The sequence below is a fragment of the Coregonus lavaretus genome (genome assembly GCF_964263955.1).
Source record: "Coregonus lavaretus genome assembly, chromosome: 40".
NCBI lineage: Eukaryota > Metazoa > Chordata > Actinopteri > Salmoniformes > Salmonidae > Coregonus > Coregonus lavaretus.
Genome location: NC_140027.1, coordinates 10,755,327 through 10,778,028, shown reverse-complemented (window position 1 = coordinate 10,778,028; position 22,702 = coordinate 10,755,327). Strand labels below are relative to the sequence as shown.

At 40.6% G+C, this 22,702-nt stretch overlaps 2 protein-coding genes across 2 annotated transcripts in view; both read right to left on the bottom strand.

Moving 5' to 3' along the window:
• LOC311113485 (inactive tyrosine-protein kinase 7-like) overlaps window positions 1-9,295 on the bottom strand; it is a gene marked incomplete at its 5' end in the record, with an annotated part of 35,026 nt that extends 25,731 nt beyond the window's left edge. Inside the window, one exon of the mRNA XM_084156710.1 lies at window positions 9,172-9,295. Coding sequence (XP_084012836.1) covers window positions 9,172-9,295 — 124 coding nt within the window. The remainder of the gene's footprint in view (window positions 1-9,171) is intronic.
• Window positions 9,296-11,537: 2,242 nt separating this feature from the next.
• Window positions 11,538-22,087, bottom strand: LOC311113297 (heme-binding protein 1-like). The gene is made up of 6 exons (XM_084156515.1): window positions 21,976-22,087; window positions 16,383-16,567; window positions 15,768-15,859; window positions 15,181-15,322; window positions 14,782-14,965; window positions 11,538-14,254 (listed from the first exon to the last, which is right to left on the bottom strand). The coding sequence occupies exons 2-6, from the start codon at window positions 16,540-16,542 to the stop codon at window positions 14,080-14,082; spliced, it is 753 nt and encodes a 250-aa protein (XP_084012641.1). The 5' UTR covers window positions 16,543-16,567; window positions 21,976-22,087; the 3' UTR covers window positions 11,538-14,079.
• Window positions 22,088-22,702: the final 615 nt, after the last annotated feature.

Below are 22,702 nucleotides of genomic sequence, written 5' to 3'. Positions count from 1 at the left end.
TTCCAGGCAGGCCAACAGACTAAAATCGTTCCTAAAACAAGTCTCTCCAGACAGCCCTTGAGAGGAAAGGGATCATATGCAACAAAGGGCAAAAAAAAATCTAGCAATAAATATTGTTTCACCACAGAGGGACTCAAAGGTACCATCACTCATGTCCCTAGTTCTTCAAACGGTTCCGACTGAGCTTGTTCTTGGGTGGCGAAGTGTCAAATCATCTCTTTTCCCCTGCTCTTGTGACCTCTCTGCCCTGGAATCAGTCTGTGTGGATTTCCCTTGATGATTGTGGCCTGTGGCTTTTCAGCAGCCTTTAGTTTGCCTCATCGTGTTCAACGAGAGCCATGCATATTTGTGATTGGCTCTGTCAGACAGGGTTCTTTTCATCTGGAGGTTTTGTTGTCCATTTCACATGCTATCGTCATTTTCGAGGAGCATGAAGGGATGGTGCGGACATAGACAGTAGACTACTACTTTGTGGATAGTTTATACACTGTGTGAGCGATTACTCTCATTTCATTACTTAGCATTCGCACAAAACACAAGTAGTTCTGGGAGTGTGTTGTTCAGGGTTTATGTATTTTGATGACATGCTTTTGTCACTTTATTTTATCTGCAAATAGTCTTATCAGAAAGCCATAATTTGTCTGGAAAATATTCATCCATCAGTCTTCAATATATGAAATAAATTAAATATGTCACATAATTCATAAACAACAGGTGTAGACTAACAGTGAAATCTCCTCTGTAAAAATGGGAAATAAAGGCTGTCTAATATCTATGTGGAATTGTGAATGACATCTGCCCGGCTTTCCTACTGTACTTTATAATATGGAAACAGTCCTATCCCAGTCAGCAGCACTGAGGTTTGCCAGGGTTACAGGGCTATGCTCCTTGACTGACCCATACACACACAAAAAATGTATGCACGCATGACTGTAAGTCGCTTTGGATAAAAGCGCCTGCTAAATGGCATATTGTTATTATTATATTATTATTATATGGTGCCAATGGCTCATCTGTGGCTGAAAGACAAGCCTATGTCCTAGCTTTGGCAGAAAGGCATGTCTAAAAAAGGTGACATTTTTGACCAATCTATAAAGTGGCAATGAAGTATGTGCAACGCCAAAAATGTTCGCTTTTGACCTAACGCCCAACAGACCATACAAAAGACGATGTTAATGGAGGGATGAAGGTAACAAGTTATGACAATAATGGAATCCTTCAACAATTGGGTCATCAAAGTTATTCTGCAACTGATGACTCAAATCCCAAAGATTGTGTATCTTCCACACGATCTTCAGTTTTTAATCCTTGTTGCAACCAGTGACTTGGCTGTTGCTTTCAACACAACGTTTCCTGGCCACACAAAAGAAATTGGAGCCGTTTTCAGAAACAGATCCTCCTGAAAATAAGCAAAGGAGCCTACTTCAAGTTCAAAGCTAAATATAGCTTCTTTTTTACCAACAAAGCCATTTCCTTCAAAGAGTGAAAAAAGGGGATATAAAAAAAGAAAGTGCCCAAGTATGCCAGAGTAACAGATCCACACGCAGATGTAGTTTCCTAAATTGGTTCTAAAGAATGCCCCATTTAGCAGGAAAAACACAATAGTTATATCAAATGCTTTGAAATGTTTAAAACACATACTACCATGAGTCTGGAGACCAAATAGCGCGGAGCTGGTTGTTGAACAGTTCATCATTAGACATTTCAAAACAGACCTGTTTTCCACCATTTTGTACAGGCCATTCCTGGCTGACACTCCATATCAGACGACTTGACATCTTATGAGCAGACTCTTCCTCCTTGCCAAGGCCCTGCTATTTGTCTGCCGGCGAGCAATCTCACGACGGGTGGCATGGTTTACGCAGGCATTCATTTCAAACATCTGCCAGGCTGTCATTTTAGGAGCTCATTAAGGGCTATCAGATCAAACATCAGTTATGTCAGCCGCTGGCATCGTCTTTTCTTTGGTTGGGCGCCAAATATGGAAGGCATTGTGGAAACTAATCACAAGCACCTCGGTTACAACATGCTTTGGCATGACCCCGGCTGGGTTTACCCAGGGTAGAATTACTCAACAAGCAAATATAGTGGCATCAATCATCCTATGAGGAGCATCTACCATATCAGAGAACTCTCAATTAGAGATGTTACCTTTACATTCCCCCTCCCCCACGTAATTTTGAAACCTTGTGTGATATTTTGACAGTGTAAATACAGTGTCACTGTTGTATTGCTTCAAATACTGTGCAGCGGTTAACAGTTACTCATCTAAATTGTGAATCTCCATCGTTACATTTGAATTGTGCATATTGTATTTCTGTGTGTGATGTTGCATAGAGGTTTTGGGGCCTTACGGCAAATCTTTATACATCAACCCCCTCTCAAAGAAATGCCCTATATCAGGTCTGCCCATTGCCCACAGACTGCTAACACCATTTGGTTTGGTTGACTAAAGGGCTATAGTGGTGAGATTTATTATTTTTCACACAAAACTCCTTCAAACATATTTTCCAGATCTTTAAGTTCAGCTGTAATAAACAAACATTACATTTACATTTTTGTCATTTAGCAGAAGCTCTTATCCAGAGCGACTTATAGTTAGTGAGTTCATACATTTTTATTATAATTTTTTTTTTTTTTCATACTGGCCCCCCATGGGAAACGAACCCACAACCCTGGCGTTGCAAACGCCATGCTCTACCAACTGAGCTACATCCCTGCCGGACATTCCCTCCCCTACCCTGGACGACGCTGGGCCAATTGTGTGCCGCCCCAAACACTCTTGTATGTCTGATCAAACTGCAGCTGCCAGAGCTGTGCCAATAGAGAACAGTGATGGTTGCCCCCGACATTTAACTGCACAGTCCCAAAGACCTATGAGACCCTCTGAGGAGTTAGACCAGAGGGAAGAACGTGCCATCACGTCTAATCCAGAACGTGTTTCAAGACATTTCAGCTGCTTCTCCTCCATCATCACATATGTCATAGAACAGAGTAGCCCTCTCTTTCATACGAGTAGTTGACTTTGTTTTAACAAGAAACACAGCAGGGACAGATGGCAGTATAGGAAATAAGGACTGGGTTTTGATCAAACCAGCAAATGTGTACAAGCTCTGAAAGTACTACACAAATTGGATGAACGTTGGAAATAAGTTTAGAATACTGTGCCATTGCTGCAAATGGTAATGATTGATCTTATTGGAAACCAAGGTAACTTATCATTATTTTAGTAATGGTTTGGTTATCATCACTTCCTCTTCTCTGTGATATAGCCTGCTGTAGCATCGCCTATGTCCTGTGTGATATATCCTGCTGTAGCATCGCCTATGTCCTGTGTGATATAGCCTGCTGTAGCATCGCCTATGTCCTGTGTGATATAGCCTGCTGTAGCATCGCCTATGTCCTGTGTGATATATCCTGCTGTAGCATCGCCTATGTCCTGTGTGATATATCCTGCTGTAGCATCGCCTATGTCCTGTGTGATATATCCTGCTGTAGCATCGCCTATGTCCTGTGTGATATATCCTGCTGTAGCATCGCCTATGTCCTGTGTGATATAGCCTGCTGTAGCATCGCCTATGTCCTGTGTGATATATCCTGCTGTAGCATCGCCTATGTCCTGTGTGATATAGCCTGCTGTAGCATCGCCTATGTCCTGTGTGATATATCCTGCTGTAGCATCGCCTATGTCCTGTGTGATATAGCCTGCTGTAGCATCGCCTATGTCCTGTGTGATATAGCCTGCTGTAGCATCGCCTATGTCCTGTGTGATATAGCCTGCTGTAGCATCGCCTATGTCCTGTGTGATATAGCCTGCTGTAGCATCGCCTATGTCCTGTGTGATATATCCTGCTGTAGCATCGCCTATGTCCTGTGTGATATAGCATGCTGTAGCATCGCCTATGTCCTGTGTGATATAGCCTGCTGTAGCATCGCCTATGTCCTGTGTGATATATCCTGCTGTAGCATCGCCTATGTCCTGTGTGATATATCCTGCTGTAGCATCGCCTATGTCCTGTGTGATATATCCTGCTGTAGCATCGCCTATGTCCTGTGTGATATATCCTGCTGTAGCATCGCCTATGTCCTGTGTGATATAGCCTGCTGTAGCATCGCCTATGTCCTGTGTGATATATCCTGCTGTAGCATCGCCTATGTCCTGTGTGATATAGCCTGCTGTAACATCGCCTATGTCCTGTGTGATATAGCATGCTGTAGCATCGCCTATGTCCTGTGTGATATAGCCTGCTGTAGCATCACCTATGTCCTGTGTGATATAGCCTGCTGTAGCATCACCTATGTCCTGTGTGATATATCCTGCTGTAGCATCGCCTATGTCCTGTGTGATATAGCCTGCTGTAGCATCACCTATGTCCTGTGTGATATAGCCTGCTGTAGCATCGCCTATGTCCTGTGTGATATAGCCTGCTGTAGCATCGCCTATGTCCTGTGTGATATAGCCTGCTGTAGCATCGCCTATGTCCTGTGTGATATATCCTGCTGTAGCATCGCCTATGTCCTGTGTGATATAGCCTGCTGTAGCATCACCTATGTCCTGTGTGATATAGCCTGCTGTAGCATCGCCTATGTCCTGTGTGATATAGCCTGCTGTAGCATCGCCTATGTCCTGTGTGATATAGCCTGCTGTAGCATCGCCTATGTCCTGTGTGATATAGCCTGCTGTAGCATCGCCTATGTCCTGTGTGATATAGCCTGCTGTAGCATCGCCTATGTCCTGTGTGATATATCCTGCTGTAGCATCGCCTATGTCCTGTGTGATATAGCCTGCTGTAGCATCGCCTATGTCCTGTGTGATATATCCTGCTGTAGCATCACCTATGTCCTGTGTGATATAGCCTGCTGTAGCATCGCCTATGTCCTGTGTGATATAGCATGCTGTAGCATCGCCTATGTCCTGTGTGATATATCCTGCTGTAGCATCGCCTATGTCCTGTGTGATATAGCCTGCTGTAGCATCGCCTATGTCCTGTGTGATATAGCATGCTGTAGCATCGCCTATGTCCTGTGTGATATAGCCTGCTGTAGCATCGCCTATGTCCTGTGTGGGCACCGTCGGTTTCAGAGATAGTTCACTCAATTTACAAATGTACCTCATGTTAAGGGTAAAATTACCAAGAAAATAATCTATACTAGTGTCAGCTGCCCAAAAACTGTCTGTATAGCAAAGTAAACATACCCAAATATTAGATCGCCGGCTCTCCAGGTACATAGACAACTCTCCAAATAGCCATAAGACAAGTTACATTTGCAATCAATGTGAACTATTCCTTTAACTGAAACCTCCTCGACGCAGGCCATATTCCAGTACTTCGAGGCATAGGATGTTTCACATTATACACTGTAGGTCTTAATCACGACACAGGACCATCTTGTCAGGGGAAAAGGGCTCACAATATGGTTTTGATGAAAAACTATCTGAATACATTTGTTTTTCCCTCTCTGAAGCCCCAGAAGGCAAAATGTTGATATTTCAAACAATACATGGAGCCTTGCATTCCCACGGGGGGCCAGTATGAAAAAAAGTATGTATGCACTCACTAACTGTAAGTCGCTCTGGATAAGAGCGTCTGCTAAATGACGTAAATGTAAAACAGTCCAATAAGACTGGGGGCTCTTTTCCACGTAATCTTAGTACGTAATCTTAGTATCAAAACCATATTACAGCGAGCATGCTTCTCAGTCATCTTAGTTTAGAATAAACTAAACATTATTGTGAGCCCAATTCAGAGCAAAGGGACTTTTCAAGTGAAATGATACTACCTCTGTCTTTGCAACTACAGTGAGTGCTTCTAAAGTATTTTTCCCAGACCAATCCTGATTTCCATAACAATGGAAGGAGATGGTCCCCCTCGAGTTCTAAAGATCAAGCAGGCCCCTCAACTACCTGTGAAGTCTCTGGTCAGGCTGCTTTTATCTCTTGGGTTTCCATGCAAATGTAGTGCCATTTCCTCCAGAGACCCTGAGGCCAAAGACAACCCCCCTACACACTTTTTCTCCATGTCTCCAAAAAGATACAAATCCATTCTCTGACTGTTTCTCTACACTCCCACTTCCCTACAAGATTTAAAAAAATAAAAAATAATCCACTAGTCATACATTGGGACATTGGAGAAGGACCAATGCAAAAGCATTGAGCCATATCACTGCTTTGCACAAGCTTACCTTAAACCTTTACAAGCGGCTTTAGCCTGCAGCATACAGTGGGGAGAACAAGTATTTGATAACCTGCAAAATCGGCAGTGTTTCCTACTTACAAAGCATGTAGAGGTCTGTCGTTTTTATCATAGGTACACTTCAACTGTGAGAGACAGAATCTAAAACAAAAATCCAGAAAATCACATTGTATGATTTTTAAGTAATAATTTGCATTTTATTGCATGACATAAGTATTTGATCACCTACCAACCAGTAAGAATTCCGGCTCTCACAGACCTGTTAGTTTTTCTTTAAGAAGCCCTCCTGTTCTCCACTCATTACCTGTATTAACTGCGCCTGTTTGAACTCGTTACCTGTATAAAACACACCTGTCCACACACTCAATCAAACAGACTCCAACCTCTCCACAATGGCCAAGACCAGAGAGCTGTGTAAGGACATCAGGGATAAAATTGTAGACCTGCACAAGGCTGGGATAGGCTACAGGACAATAGGCAAGCAGCTTGGTGAGAAGGCAACAACTGTTGATGCAATTATTAGAAAATGGAAGAAGTTCAAGATGACGGTCAATCACCCTCGGTCTGGGGCTCCATGCAAGATCTCACCTCGTGGGGCATCAATGATCATGAGGAAGGTGAAGGATCAGCCCAGAACTACACGGCAGGACCTGGTCAATGACCTGAGGAGAGCTGGGACCACAGTCTCAAAGAAAACCATTAGTAACACACTACGCCGTCATGGATTAAAATCCTGCAGCGCACGCAAGGTCCCCCTGCTCAAGCCAGCGCATGTCCAGGCCCGTCTGAAGTTTGCCAATGACCATCTGGATGATCTAGAGGAGGAATGGGAGAAGGTCATGTGGTCTGATGAGACAAAAATAGAGCTTTTTGGTCTAAACTCCACTCGCCGTGTTTGGAGGAAGAAGAAGGATGAGTACAAACCCAAGAACACCATCCCAACCGTGAAGCATGGAGGTGGAAACATCATCATTCTTTGGGGATGCTTTTCTGCAAAGGGGACAGGACGACTGCACCGTATTGAGGGGAGGATGGATGGGGCCATGTATCGCGATATCTTGGCCAACAACCTCCTTCCCTCAGTAAGAGCATTGAAGATGGATCGTGGCTGGGTCTTCCAGCATGACAACGACCCGAAACACACAGCCAGGGCAACTAAGGAGTGGCTCCGTAAGAAGCATCTCAAGGTCCTGGAGTGGCCTAGCCAGTCTCCAGACCTAAACCCAATAGAAAATCTTTGGAGGGAGTTGAAAGTCCATATTGCCAAGCGACAGCCCCTAAATCTGAAGGATCTGGAGAAGGTCTGTATGGAGGAGTGGGCCAAAATCCCTGCTGCAGTGTCTGCAAACCTGGTCAAGACCTACAGGAAACGTATGATCTCTGTAATTGCAAACAAAGGTTTCTGTACCAAATATTAAGTTCTGCTTTTCTAATGTATCAAATACTTATGTCATGCAATAAAATGCTAATTAATTACTTAAAAATCATACAATGTGATTTTCTGGATTTTTGTTTTAGATTCCGTCTCTCACAGTTGAAGTGTACCTATGATAAAAAGTACAGACCTCTACATGCTTTGTAAGTAGGAAAACCTGCAAAATCGGCAGTGTATCAAATACTTGTTCTCCCCACTGTAGATAAATGACCCTTCTGCACGCTGTACTACAGTATGTGCCTCATCAACATATCCATAGGAATCCTATAATTCAGTTATAGGATCTCTATGCACATATCATTCCTGACAAGCTCTAACAATCAGCCTGTGCAGCCCAATCAGAATTGGAGCTCAAAGATGATTGGAAAAGGTTGGATCATTAAGAACACCTGCTCTTTCCATGACAGACTGACCAGGTGAATCCAGGTGAAAGCTATGATTCTTTATTGATGTCACTTGTTAAATCCACTTCAACCAATGTAGATGAAGGGAAGGAGACAAGTTAAATAAGGATTTTTAAGCCTGGAGACAATTGAGACATGGATTGTGTATGTGTGCCATTCAGATGGTGAAAGGGCAATACAAAGGTGCCTTTGAACGGGGTATGGTAGTAGGTACCAGGCACACCAGTTTGTCTCAAGAACTGCAATGCTGCTGGGTTTTTCACACACTACATTTTCCTGTGTGTATCAAGAATGGTCCACCACCCAAAGGACATCCAGCCAACTGTAGGAAGCATTGGAGTAAACATGGGCCAGCATCCCTGTCGAACGCTTTCCACACCTTGTACAGTTACTTCACCCACTCTCTTCAGCCCAGGTCTGGCCATATTCTATGAAAGAGCCTGTTGAATCAAGCTGAGCAGTAGGGAACCTTCTAAAGTCAGGCCATGCCAACATGAATGTTGCAGATAACCAATATAGATCATTATTCTGCCCCTGTAGCTTGTCCAAAAACAGTTTTCAATCATGGTCATGTTATGACCTCTGCTAAGCACAAATGACATACTGTAAACTGCACATTGTTATGGAAATTGCAGTATTACAATGTGTGGCATTGGAAGACAGTTCTTTGTGTGCCCTGCAATGCTGTCAATGCAAAGACCAAGGGGATAGAATATGGGTCAAGACAGAATGCAAATTAACCAGGTGGACAATAAAACTACAATGGGCAACAACATGGTTTTCACTTTACTATGTTTTTGGCACATGGAGTTTTTGGGGAGGGGGTGATGACGAGTTTACTGCCGTTAACTGTTACACTGGCCTAGGCTTTTGTAGACTAAAGGTTTACATTTCAAACGCCAAGACAACGTTGTTGTTTCAACTTTGTTAGTGGGCACTTACAACTTGGGCTATTTGATAACCAAGATGGGCTCCTCAGTAGCGTCTTCAAGTCAACAAAAAATTTCTGAAATAAAGCTTGTTTAAAGTGGTCTATAGTATATAACATTGTACCGGGTGATAAGTACACTTCCATTAGGCAGATACATTTATAACACTAAAGTGCCGAAGGACTTGTGGCTACTTCGTGTCTTCTTACCTTTGGTGAAAAGAAGAAACAGAGTGGTGGTGTATATTTTCGGCATGACTCCTTGTCTACGCCTATTCGCCGAGTTCAGGTTACTCTCTGTGAAACATTTATTTTCTGTGGACGGTAACTCCATGATAGAACTCCAGCAAAGTAAGCCACAACTATGTTAAATCATTCGCACAAGAAAACGAGACCCCAAACCAAAGGCAGTCAGCGCGAAAACCTGAACTATTAGCGTTTCACAAGACCTCTAAAAAGTACTCCGACAAGAGCAACGAGAAACGACTGCTTTGTCTAGTGGTCGTCGGATGATGATACGACTGTTGCACGAGCAATTCGTAAATGTGAAGACTTGGGCCCTATTCCATTATTTCAAATAATGACAAGAAAATGCAAAGAAGAAATGTGCCTATTCCTTCGAAACTATTGAATGAAAGTAACCTTTCACTTTTTCTCTATTTCTCTCTCTCTCTCCTTAGCTCCCACTTTGGATGAGAAGCTTCCGGTGTTTGGAGAATAGAGGGAGGGGGCACTAAATATTTTAAAAATAAGGTAGTCTTAGTAGGTCAAACGTACCAATTTTGTACTTTTTCTATGCATACATAACTACACATTTTTCTGTAGGCCTAAGCACATACAACTTATTTTGATTATTTGATTTATTTGATTGTAGGCCAAAGCTACTTTTGCAGAAAATCTTTCAGGCTGTAATTGTACTTTTATTTGTGTAAGATTTTTGGACAGAGGCGGTATCCTGATAAGACACACTATGACCTAGCCAAATAACCAAACATATATCAAATGGCAATTGATAGGTATGTGAAAAAAATATTTTTGAGTTATTCTGAGTGGAATCAATCATCTCCTTCACACCAAGCCACAAAACCATTTTTTATTTTATTTGCATTTTACATGAAATTGCAAATCGTACAGTGCAAACATGATAAAAGCTGTCATTGTATACAGTGTCATCAGTAAGTATTCACACCCCTTTACTTTTTCCACATTTTGTTGTGTTACAAAGTGGGATTAAAATTGATTTAATTGTAATTTTTTGTCATCGATCTACACAAAATACGGTATAAAAAAAAAGATGAAAAATAAAAAGCTAATATATTATCTAGATTAGATAAGTATTCAACCCCCTGAGTCAATAAAGTTAGAAACAGCTTTGGCAGCGAACACAGCTGTGAGTCTTTTTGGGTAAGTCTCAGAGCTTTGCACACCTGAATTGTACAATATTTGCCCATTATTCTTTTAAAAATTATTCAAGCTCTATCAAGTTGGTTACAGATCTTTGCTAGTCAGCCATTATCAAGTGATGCCATAGATTTCTAAGCAGATTTAAGTCAAAAATGTAACTAGGCCACTCAGGAACATTCTATGTCATCTTGGTTAGCAACTCCAGTGTAGATTTGGGCTTGTGATTTAGGTTATTGTCCTGCTGAAAGGTGAATTTCTCTCCCAGTGTCTGTTGGAAAGCAGACTGAACCAAGTTTTCCTCTAGGAGTTTGCTGTGCTTAGCTTTATTCCATTTATTTTTATCCCCAAAAACTCCCTAGTCCTTGCAGATGACAAGCATACCCATAACATGATGCAGCCAGCACCATGCTTGAAAATATGACGAGTGGTACTCAGTGATGTGTTGTGTTGGATTTGCCGCAAACATAATGCTTTGTATTCAGGCCAAAATATTTCTTTGCCACATCTGTTGCAGTATTACTTAAGTGCATGTTTTGGAATATTTTTGATTGTAATATAATAATAATAATAATAATAATAATATAATAATAATATAATAATAATAATAATATATAATATAATATGCCATTTAGCAGACGCTTTTATCCAAAGCGACTTACAGTCATGAGTGCATAATTATTATTTTTTTGTGTATGGGTGGTCCCGGGCATCGAACCCACTACCTTGGCGTTACAAGCGCCGTGCTCTACCAGCTGAGCTACAGAGGACCACAAGCTATTTGTGTACAGGCTTCCTTCTTTTCACTCTGTCATTTAGGTTAGTATTGTGGAGTAACTACAATGTTGTTGATCCATCCTCAGTTCTCACATCACAACCATTAAACTCTGTAACGGTTTTAAATTCCTGAGCAGTTTCCTTCCTCTCCGGCAAATGAGTTAGGAAGGACGCCTGTATCTTTGTAGTGACCAACAAAGCCTAATTAATAAATTGGTGCCCTTCTTTGCAAGGCATTGGAAAACCTCCCTGATCTTTGTGGTTGAATCTGTACTTGAAATTCATTACTCGATTGAGGGACCTTACATATAATTGTATGGGGTACAGAGACAGGGTAATTATTCAAAAGTAATGTTTACCACTATTATTGAACACAAAATGAGTCCATGCAACTTATATGATTTGTTAAGCAAATTTTTACTCCTGAATTGATTCAGGCTTGCCAAAACAAAGTGGTTGAATACTTATTGATGCTAGACATTTCAGCTTTTCATTTTTAATTACTTTGTAAAGAATTGTAAAAAAATAAATAAAAATAATGCCACTTTGACATTATGCTGTATTGTGTAGCTCAGTTGGTAGAGCATGGCGTTTGCAACGCCAGGGTTGTGGGTTCGATTCCCATGGGGGGCCAGTATGAGAAAAAAAAAATGTATTCTCTCACTAACTGTAAGTCGCTCTGGATAAGAGCGTCTGCTAAATGACTAAAATGTAAAATGTAAATGTAATCCATTAGAAAAATTCAGGCTGTAACACAACAAAATGTGGAAAAAGTAAAGGGGTGTGAATACTTTCTGAAGGCACTGTACGTTTTAAATGTGGAAAAAGTAAAGGGGTGTGAATACTTTCTGAAGGCACTGTACGTTTTTATGTGTAAATGTATATCAAATCTCCATTAATTTACTCTGGCAATCTTTTAAGTAGTTTAAAGATGCACTATGCAGTAATCTCTGCCATTTCCTGGTTGCTTGAATTCAAATAGTTTGCCTAATTTCTGTTTATGTGACAAAACAAGCAACTATAGTGTAGAGAATCATTGTACCATCTAAACCGCTGTGAAATATATTTTCCATAACCAAAAATATTGTATTTTCAGCTGTTTGAAGCTGGTGTACAAAACCGAAAGTAAAAGAGGCAAAAACAAAACTTAAGAACGGGAAGCATAGAAATAGCACACATAGAACAGATATACTGCTTCTTAGACTTGCTTTCAATGAGAATTAAAGATCTATAACTCACATTTCTATGTGAATTTGGTCATCGCCCAAAAAGTTACATATTGCAGCTTTAAATTGAAGCAACCCACTACAATTCACACTGCAATTTTAAAATGTATGCTTTGAAACAGTTGAAAACAGCATAGAAATACAAGGTCACAAAAGAGAGGCCGGGTTAAATTTTAACATATCAAAAGTATACCGTACTAATTATTGGAGAATACAAACAAATACACCGAATACACTTATTCTGGGAAAATTGCATATATATAAAAAAGAGAGGCAAGCACATTAAGAGCACATCATTTGGCCATGCTGAACAGATAGGTTCATAAGTCACTATAATTCAACTTCCATTCCTCAACCATCATTAACTATAGTTATGAATCTTTAAAAAGCTTGAACCTTCATCAAAATCTAAAGTGCCTGGTCCTAGTCTCAGAAAGCTCTATTTACAACTAACCTCACCAAAACCAATCTATTAATTTGTGAGATATTCGCTATTCACCAATAAACAAATAAATAGACTCAAAAATATAATCCAAACGTTACTGTTTGGTTGCCACCTAGTGGCAACTGGAGGTTAAGAACGACAAATCTGTCTATCATTTTGAGGCTGGGGGAAGGGGGATAGTCGTTTGAGAACAGCTGTTTACTTATTCGGACACCTATACCCAAAATCCAGCCTCAAAATGTAGGTAATGTAGCAGAGTGTGGGCAAAATAATTCACTAGCAGGATAAAATTCAATGACAGTGCAGTTAAGAGTAAGAAGGCAACCACATATCATAGCAAGTAACTTTGAATGATAAAGTTGTGTCAGAATTACCTATGGATATGGATAACAATAGGTTAAACCTGGATGCCTACTCTAGTCAACTGCAAATACAACATTTTAGTAGTAGGTTACAGTCCTATAAGACATAACCATTATAGTTTAGAAAAAACGTTATGGTATCAACATCATTACGAAAAAAAAAAAATCAATGTATGCACTCACTACTGTAAGTCGCTCTGGATAAGAGTGTCTTCTAAATGACTAAAATGTCAAATGTAAATTAATTTCAGTCCATTTCTAAAATAGCGTGTTTCACACATTTTATGTGCCACTAGTTTGCAATGATTAGATGATTAGATAATCCCAAATGTGTTATACAAAAAGGAATACAAATAAAATATAGATAAAACGTGACGGAAATATAACAGAGTTTAACTCTTGTAATGCCCAGCCAGTTTTTCACCGAGATACAATATACTTTTATTTTAAATACCATATTTGGTTGTGTATATGGTATAAATGCCACTGAAGTTAGTATTTTCTTGTGCTCCCCTAGTGCATAAACAACATACAATCTCAGTGAATGATAAAGAAGTATTTCTTCCACACTGTATACCTAAAACCATCTTTAAAGTCATCTTGTCATCTTTACAGCTAAAACCAACCCAAGAGCCATTCCTCCCATTTTAATCCATACTATATCCCCATTACAGGAATCATCTGGAGGTTGTGTTCATTAGGGCACACAAAAACAAAAACAAACATTTTTAAAAACATTTTGCAAAATGAGCATTGCTTATTTGACCAAGTCTAGGTAGTCCCTCCCTGTTTGTCTCCTTTATTCCTTTTAGCGCCCAATGAACGCGACCCTAGTGGCACAGTAGGGGGGTGGGATAGGGGGGTGTCGGGATGATACAAGAGGGGACAGGGGGATGTTATAAGAGATTTAGGGGTCTCGTCGGATGAACCAGATCTCGTTCCTGCGGCAGGAGACCCCAGGGTTCTCGTAGACGGCCACCATGTAGGAGTTGCGATGCATCTCCTCGCTGGGGCCCAGTATCTCCCACAGCAGGTTGATCTGAGGCATGATTGTCTCCTCCGTGGTGGTGCCGAAGAACGTCCTACAGAAGACTACATTTGTTATTCGTGTTTAGATAAATACTGTCATTACTACTATTTACTGATTATTTTTTACCTACAGTATTTTAGCCAGACATCTTACCAATGCAAAGTAGTGTGTGAGTCTAGCTAGTATGTATCCATTATCTATAGAAGTTAGCATTATTAATAATGTTTGGGCTGATTCCCCACACACAGATTAAGCCTAGTACTGGACCAAAAAAAAAGCTCAATGTAGACTCCATTGAAAGTGCTTTTTAATTCAGGACTAGGCTTAATCTGTGTCCGGGAAACCAGCCAATATAGTGAAAAAAATAAAATAAATGCTGCAGTTATTATCACTAATCTGACTAATTATTTCCACCCATTTTGGCTAGACATTGTCTATTTAAATCCATTGCCTATTTTTACATGTAGATATTTAAATAGGTCAAAATATGTCTCAAAACCACAGGGGAAGTAGAACAGGCTTCAAATGAAGCCTGGGGCTTGAGTATCGAAGTCAGATTAGAGGTGGGAGTGTCCTTACCGGGTGATGACTCGTAAAGCCTCCCTTTGGAGTATGGTGATGTCTGGGTCAGTTGGCTGGGGCGGGTTGGCCTGGAACTCAGCAGGCAGGTAGTATGCTGTCAAGATGTCCTTCTGAAAGCCATTGCCGTCCTCCAGCATGTGGATACTGTTCACAATGGGTACAGTCATTCCCAAATAGCGTCCTGGCGATACAAGAGTGTGCTATTATAATTACTAATTGTTACACTGTTCTTACTATACACTATACTTAGGGTTATGATAAGGGTTAGGGTTACTGCTGTAAGTACAGTGGGACAATGAGTGATTACAATATAGTTGTAACAATGAGTGATTACAATAGATGTTGCACTGTACTTACATCAATAATTATACAGTAACATGAACACTAAGGCCTTACCGACGGAGTTCTCCTTGCAGATGAATTTCATGAGTTTCATGAAGCCCATGGAGATACTCTGCTCGTACAGCTTCTCCCCTTTAGTGATGCACGCCCACTTCCCTGCAGGGTACACCCTCTCCTCAAACAGCACCTCGCCCAGCTGCAGAAATAGACACACACACACACACACACTTTGTTATCCAGGGAATATAAGAGATCTTTCACTTCACTTTGCACTTGAGCAATGGCATGGATGCTCAAGCTGAAACAAACACACACAACATAAGAAATTGTACTCAGGCAAATGCATGGATGGTCATAAGGCAACACACACACAGATTTTACACACCACATTGCACTCAGGCATTTACACAAATCCGTGTGAACACACACACAGCTTTCATTATTTATTTATTTATTTATTATTCAAACACTCAAAAGTGCATGTGTCAGACACTCAAAAGAAAACAAGAAAATGGCTTAATTTAGCCTTTACTACAGACTTTCCTTCACTTCCTGCCATTACATGATGGATAGATGACCCAGAAAATGGAACAGCCAGCCAACATGAGATTGGTAACAAGTGGGAGGGAGACGTACTGTACCTTTTCATGCTGAGAGATGGAGGCAAAGGGGACCTGCTCTCTCTCTTGGGCTTGGTTCCGCTGCGTCAGCTCTTGAATTGGTCCTGTCATTTCTATAAAACAACACAATGCTTAATTTCTTTAAAAAGATAACAGAGAGCACTGGCAAAAATTCGTCATTGGCTTATGCTTCATAAAAGGAACCCAGGGCTAACGTCAAGTATTCAAGTCTCTAGGAAAAATGGGCCTGCTCTAATATCTATAAGCTTCTCAGCAGACCTCGAACTGTTACCCATTTGAGTAAGCCATGATAGAGACTTCAATACACACTCTACAGCAATCAAGTCATACTGCTGTATTGCAAACGTTTTGGAATGTGGAAGATAAAACAATGTGCCGTAACACAAGGAAACAATATTGCTGAAATGTAGTCATCATTTTCTGGGACTTTGTTTAGCAGTCTTTGCTTATGGACAGGATGTAGCAACTAGAATCTGAGATTTTATTTCCAGTGTTGGAAGAAACCATGTCCTGTTGAAACGAGATCGATTTCTCCGATTGATCGTCTCCAAATACACTGCTGCCAAGCAACTACCTCGAATGGGGCTATTTTACTCCACTGCCTGTCTCACTTACCTCGGGGGATGGACACCTGGTGTGTGCTGGCGATCGCCTGCCAATGAGTATACAGCCTCTGCTGCTCGTCGTCCTCCATCGGCTCGGGGTTGTCGGTGATGTCATCGTCCAGCTCTTCGTCCTCCAATCCGTCGAGATCCTCGAGGGAGATTAGTGCCATTCTTTTGTCCACACGCCGGGTAGATCTGCAAATACAAGACCAAGAAGACAAATGTGTTACTTTTCCTAGAAATAGGGCCATTGTTAATGTCCATTTCCAGTTTACCTGGAAATGACTAGGTATTTAGGCCTACTAAGAAATGACTTGGTTGTGGCCTGGCTGGTCTAGTGTTGATGTCGCAGCCTCGGGCACAGGTCTACAGTATCGTCATTGGTTCGAATTGGGCCTACTGCCCTTTGACACAACCTGTCTCTGTCTTTCCCCACTGTCACCCTCCTTCACTATTTGTTCAATAAAATCAGAAAAACCCTTATAAAAAAAAGACATGGTCAAATTGTAACAATGTAATTACACTGTAACAACCGGTAATAACCAATTAATTCTTTATAGTAAGTACCAAAAGTATGTATTGTTAAAATTTCCCATTAAATACCAGGTGAAAACAGTACCATAGAATAATGTGCTACCTTAATATTACCAGTAAAAAATAGACCCACTTTATATTATTCAGTCATTTATTAACTTGTTGAATGTAGGCTACACAGGATATTATGATCTGTACAGTATTATGGACAGGCTAATGTAATACCATGTAGCTACATGAAGCTATTTTGACACAGACTTCACTATTTAAATCACAGTCACACTGGATCATATTAAACCTGCTTGTCAGAGCTTTTCAAAGAAGCTTAAGGGGGATTGGTGCCTGTGGTAGGAGGCTTATCCTATCTCTGCAAACGACCAAAAAGGGCACCATATGGTAAACAAATGTGTGTGTTATTACAAATGGCTGATTACATCTGCTATCAGATCCGAGGGTATACATTTATTGTTCCATTACATTTACTGTTGCATAATATATCTTAGCCAACAATTCATAACATTTAAAGTGAGGGCTCCAAATCAGGGTGTTTCATTCAGAAAGTGCCAGCTACGTCACAGAAATCCTATAATTCTATGGCTACAGTAATGTGAACTCATCTTATTATACACCATATAAGTCATCAAAAAAGATCATACATGCTTATAGCAAGTATTAAAGCATGTTTTACCTGTCAGTTTTTAGTGTTAGCTTATTGGGCAACCTTTACTTGGATTTTGTAACAAACTTAACTAAACACAGTAGCCTACACCATCGGGCTACTGTTGTGCCATCATGAGGACACAGGTTTGAAAATATACATTAAAGAAACAGCTCAAATGAATATCTCTATTGCACACACACACTAGTGATGGCAAGTTGACTCTTTTTACTGACTCAGATCTTTTCGACAAGTGGCGTCAGTTCAGCTAAACCTAGGGTAGGGTATGGTAAAGTGGGGTGTTGGGGGGGTTTGAAGGGGGGGGGGGGGGGGTTGGATTCCCAATTATTTTTTGGGAAGTTGAAGCTCAATTACTGCTTTTCTACACAAGTTAAAAACTCTATAATGCTATTTGGAGAACAGCAAAATCAAACAAAAATGATGCCAGATATTAATTATCACCACAATATTCGATTTAAAGGTCTGTGGAATGGCATATACATTGTCAACCACTACTTAACCTCGTCATAAAATGACTCATTTACTTGTGGAACGGTGCATAGAGTGCAACATGAAATAGATGTATAACACACGCTATCAAATCACACCAAGGCCGACTTCAAATGCCAACATCCATAGGCGGCATGTGAGTTTCAAGTTTGGGAAGCTATTTTTTCACCGTAAAATTGCACCTTTATAATAAAGGATTGCATGCATCCATCATCGCATTTACAGACAAGATAGGCTACTATTCCTAATGGGATGAGTAGATTGCATAGTCATAATTTAGACTAATAATATAACTCAATCACTGTAAGCAAAACAGACAGTTCTGAACAATGCATGCCTGAGCATGTAGTGACAGAGTAGGCCTAATCAGAGACGTTTCTTCTACTTTCTTTGCACAAAGAAAAATGTGGCCTTTTATAAACACATTTCATGCAATTCTATTACACTTTATATGACTGGAGACCTAAGCAACATCTTTTTTAATACGACACAAATTAGTACCCTGTTTTGCATGTCAGCAATCAAGTTTCCAAGATATATAATCCTGGCTTTATTTCTGTATTTTGAAAGTTATATATCTTGGAAACTTGACTGCTGACATGCAAAACATTTGGGGACTATATCAACAATGGACTAATGAAACAAATATCAAAGGATAGTTTTCTGGTGGAGTTTTTCTTTAAGACTTTCTTAAAACAATCCACAGCTCATTTTTAAAAGAAGTGAATTAATCCTCTGTGCCCAAATCATGCTCTCTGGTGAGGTATTTTGAATGATTTTATTTATTTCTGTATAGGCACGAGTAACTATATAGCTAATTTTGTCAAATTTAATTCAATTTACTTAAGCCTATGTTCCCCTAGCCTATTGGACAAATTATGCCAACATCAATGTGAAAGACAAGTAACCCGTGCATAAAACTGCTGGCCGCAAGGCTTACAAGGCCGAGTTTAAATGGCGACATCAAATTCAAAGCAATCGGCGCACTGCCTACACCGCTGACAGGCAAAGCAAAACTGCCTGGCCCGGTCTCTGCTCTCTGCTTTGAGAAAGGCTCGCAGGCTGGCAACTTCTCTCCAAGCGATGCTCTGCATTGTCCTAAAGCCAGACAAAAAATACGCTAAACAGCCATTGCATTTTAAAATTGGTATTGGAATGATTTGAGTATACTTTTTTGATGCCCCTGTTTTTGTCTCGTTCAAAAAAAATAAAGAATCTTTCGACTCATTTTGTTCATTTGAGTCAGTAATGCCCAAAGCACGCAGGACCCCCTACCGGTGAACGGTGAACTGAAAACTCAAGAGTCATGATTCTACAAGCCTCTCGTTCAAATGTCGTTCACCATAAAATGGGCTTATTGGCGCTGTCATTTGTTACTGAGACTTGTAAAAGTGTGCTCTAAACAATGTACATTTGTTGATTCCTAGGCATACAAATAAGATTATTTCTTGATGCATTTGAAACGAGGTCTAGTTGTGGCCGCAACCGGACTAGATTGTGAACGATTTGGCAGAATTAATTGCTTGACTGCCGTGAGGGTCATGAGCACAATATCGTTCACAAACTGCAGCACCCCAAATGATTATTTCTCGAGTTTGGGTTTTTTGAGCAAAGACTATAGATGTTTTGGTTCTACAAAGCTGTCTATAATAACATTCAATAATCAATTAATTGCATTAATTCTTGCATCAATTCAACCAGTTCTAAACATGTATTTTTCTTCTCAATGCTGTTATTGCTGCCTGCAGCATGAACTATTTTACAATTGTTGGTCGGAGCACATCTCCCTACAGTAGCCTCGTCGTGAACCAGGGACGCATGACAACTACTTGATTTTGGAGGTACATGGCAACACAAGACTAATCCTGCTGTAGTCATTGCGACCAGCAGGTCAAACGAATGACAAGATGAACGAGTAATTCCAAAAAACTAATCATGACTCTTGAGTCAATCAAAATAAAATAAAATATTTCATGAACTGCACATCATTATGACTAAAAGCCGATTTATGCTTGATATGGAAATCGGAGGCTCGTGACGCAATCGCGGAGCCTCTGGAGGCTTGCAGAGCCCAAATTGAGCTAACAATGCAGAGGGCTCCACATAGCTCTGTATAGCTCCGCGTTGACATGATTGGTTGACAGTATGTGGGGGCGGTACATCCTGTATAAACACAAACTCACTTCCTTTACAACAAACATGGAGAACTTGGATGAAAGTCTATCAGAACAAGTTCACAAATAAAATACATATTTATGATACCTCGTGTACGGATTTCAAAGACACGAAAAGGTGTTTGAACTCCTGGAAAGAGATCAGTAATGGGGATACATTTACATTTTAGTCATTTGGGAATCGAACCCACAACCCTGGCGTTGCAAACGCCATGCTCTACCAACTGAGCTACATCCCTGCCGGCCATTCCCTCCCCTACCCTGGGCCAATTGTGCGCCGCCCCATGGGTCTCCCGGTCACGGGCGGCTACGACAGAGCCTGGATTCGAACCAGGATCTCTATTGGCACAGCTAGCACTGCAATGCAGTGCCTTAGACCACTGCGCCACTCGGGAGACTAGATGGATTTGCACACATTCAACAAATCTGATCAAACAAAGTGGATATTTGTCAAATCTGTTATGATTGATGTATTGTAACAGGCCCACCATGTGGTTACTAAAATCCGATTAGGATATATTGGGCTTTTTTCACTGCATAACAATTAGATGTAGTCCCTTTTCAGGTTTAGAAGAAGTGACTACTATGCTCCCGCTCGTATAAGCTGGTAGCATAGCTAGCATACAGAAATCGGTGGTGGTATTCAGTCGTTTTTAACTGTAATGCAGTTGATTGATGACGATCACATGAACATCTATTGGGGTTGACATCCATACAAGCATTATGTTTACCCCAACATAGTATGAAATAAACAATAGCCTAATTTTGCTGGGGGGCAATGGGAATATTCGGGAAGCAGGTGGGAAAATGGTGCAGCATTTTTACTTTATGCTATAATTGACTGAGCTCCTACTCCAACATCTCAGAAGAGGTAAGGTCTTGTCTTTTCGTTTAATCAGTTGTTCGTAATTAGCTGAATGGCTATCACTACGAGTGGTGCGGTGCAGACCAATTTATTGGATGCATATGACAGCTTCCCAAAGCACTTCTTGCTTTGACTTCTGCAGAGGTCGCATCTCAGTAAATGCTGTACTGCCGCTGCAGATTTCGGATTGACCATAAATCGGCTTTTACTCCACATCATTAAACTATGTTTACTGCGGCAGCCGGGCTGCACATTACTAAACACAAACCAAACACAAAAACACTTTACCAGCGCGCGCTAACAACACCGCTAAAAGGAGTACACAACAGCACAGCCTTCATTAAGGATTTTCATATAAAATCCGATTAATCATCGCTGGCGAGACAATTAAATGGGCTGTAAACTCACTGGCCGTGTTCGAGAGCGTCACATCCATGATGCATTGTGGGTCAATTGTGACACTGGCTGATCTACAAATAATAATGAGTAGTTATTTATGATGCAAGGTAATTTGTAGATCAGTCAGTCGGCAGTCACCTGCAATTTCGAACAAGCACACTGACTGCAATGCATGACAGCAAAAGTAGGTCAACCCTAGGGAACCAACACACCCAATAAATAACGCAGCAAAATTTTCCCTAGGGGTTGATAGAACGCGATTGTTAGAATGCATGCCATGAAGAAGATTGACAACTCATCGTTTTTTTACAGTCATTTCTATTGGTTAAACCACAATCGGTTATTAATTATGTAGGTTTTGTGGCCATTTAGCTATTCATTTGTTATATGCTTCCCTGAACACTAGTTCAGACCAAATCGTTTACCCGAATGTAACGTTTAGTGATAAAGTCGGCGTTCTTACCTTGTCAACAAAGTACAGGATAGTAGTACCGCACTACTTCTTCTGACCAACAATCAAAACAGGAGACATAAGTATACAAGTGCTGCAACACAAACGATGACGTCACTTTTGTATGGTAATGACGATTCCTTCAAAATAAACGCCCGCATTTCAAAACATTGCAATATGGATAACTCATTCAAAAGATACAGTATTACATTTGAATCAATGTCCCATTTTGTATATGTTTCAAAGCAAATGCAAGAAGGACTTTGTGGGAACAATTACAAATATGCTTCTAAAAACATTTTGTAAGACCACTATAAAAAAAATACGATGTTCAGATCGATATGTTCACAACATTGGGCTGTAGATAAAAAACGAGTCTATGGGCTGAGTCAAAAGTAAGGTTGGAAATGGGGTCTGTAGAATCTATATATGGTGTTATTTCTTGGGGGGCTGAAGTCTAAATAATATAATAATATGCCATTTAGCAGACGCTTTTATCCAAAGCGACTTACAGTCATGTGTGCATACAGTTTTGCGTATGGGTGGTCCCGGGGATCGAACCCACTACCCTGGCGTTACAAGCGCCATGCTCTACCAATTGAGCTACTACCTACAGACCCTACTGAGTATTCCCAACCCACTTTTACGTCGGCATATAGAATCGTTTTTTCTCTATAAGCCCACACACAGTGCATTCGGAAAGTATTCAGACACCTTTACTTTTTCCACATTTTGTTAC

Coding starts and splice junctions, on each gene's coding strand:
- LOC311113297 (XM_084156515.1), bottom strand. CDS start 16,542: ATGGCACTAATCTCCCTCGAGGATCTCGACGGATTGGAGGACGAAGAG. Junction 15,323..15,767: donor CCATCTCTCAGCATGAAAAG/GTACAGTACGTC, acceptor CTATTTCTGCAG/CTGGGCGAGGTGCTGTTTGA. Junction 14,966..15,180: donor CTGCAAGGAGAACTCCGTCG/GTAAGGCCTTAG, acceptor TTGTATCGCCAG/GACGCTATTTGGGAATGACT.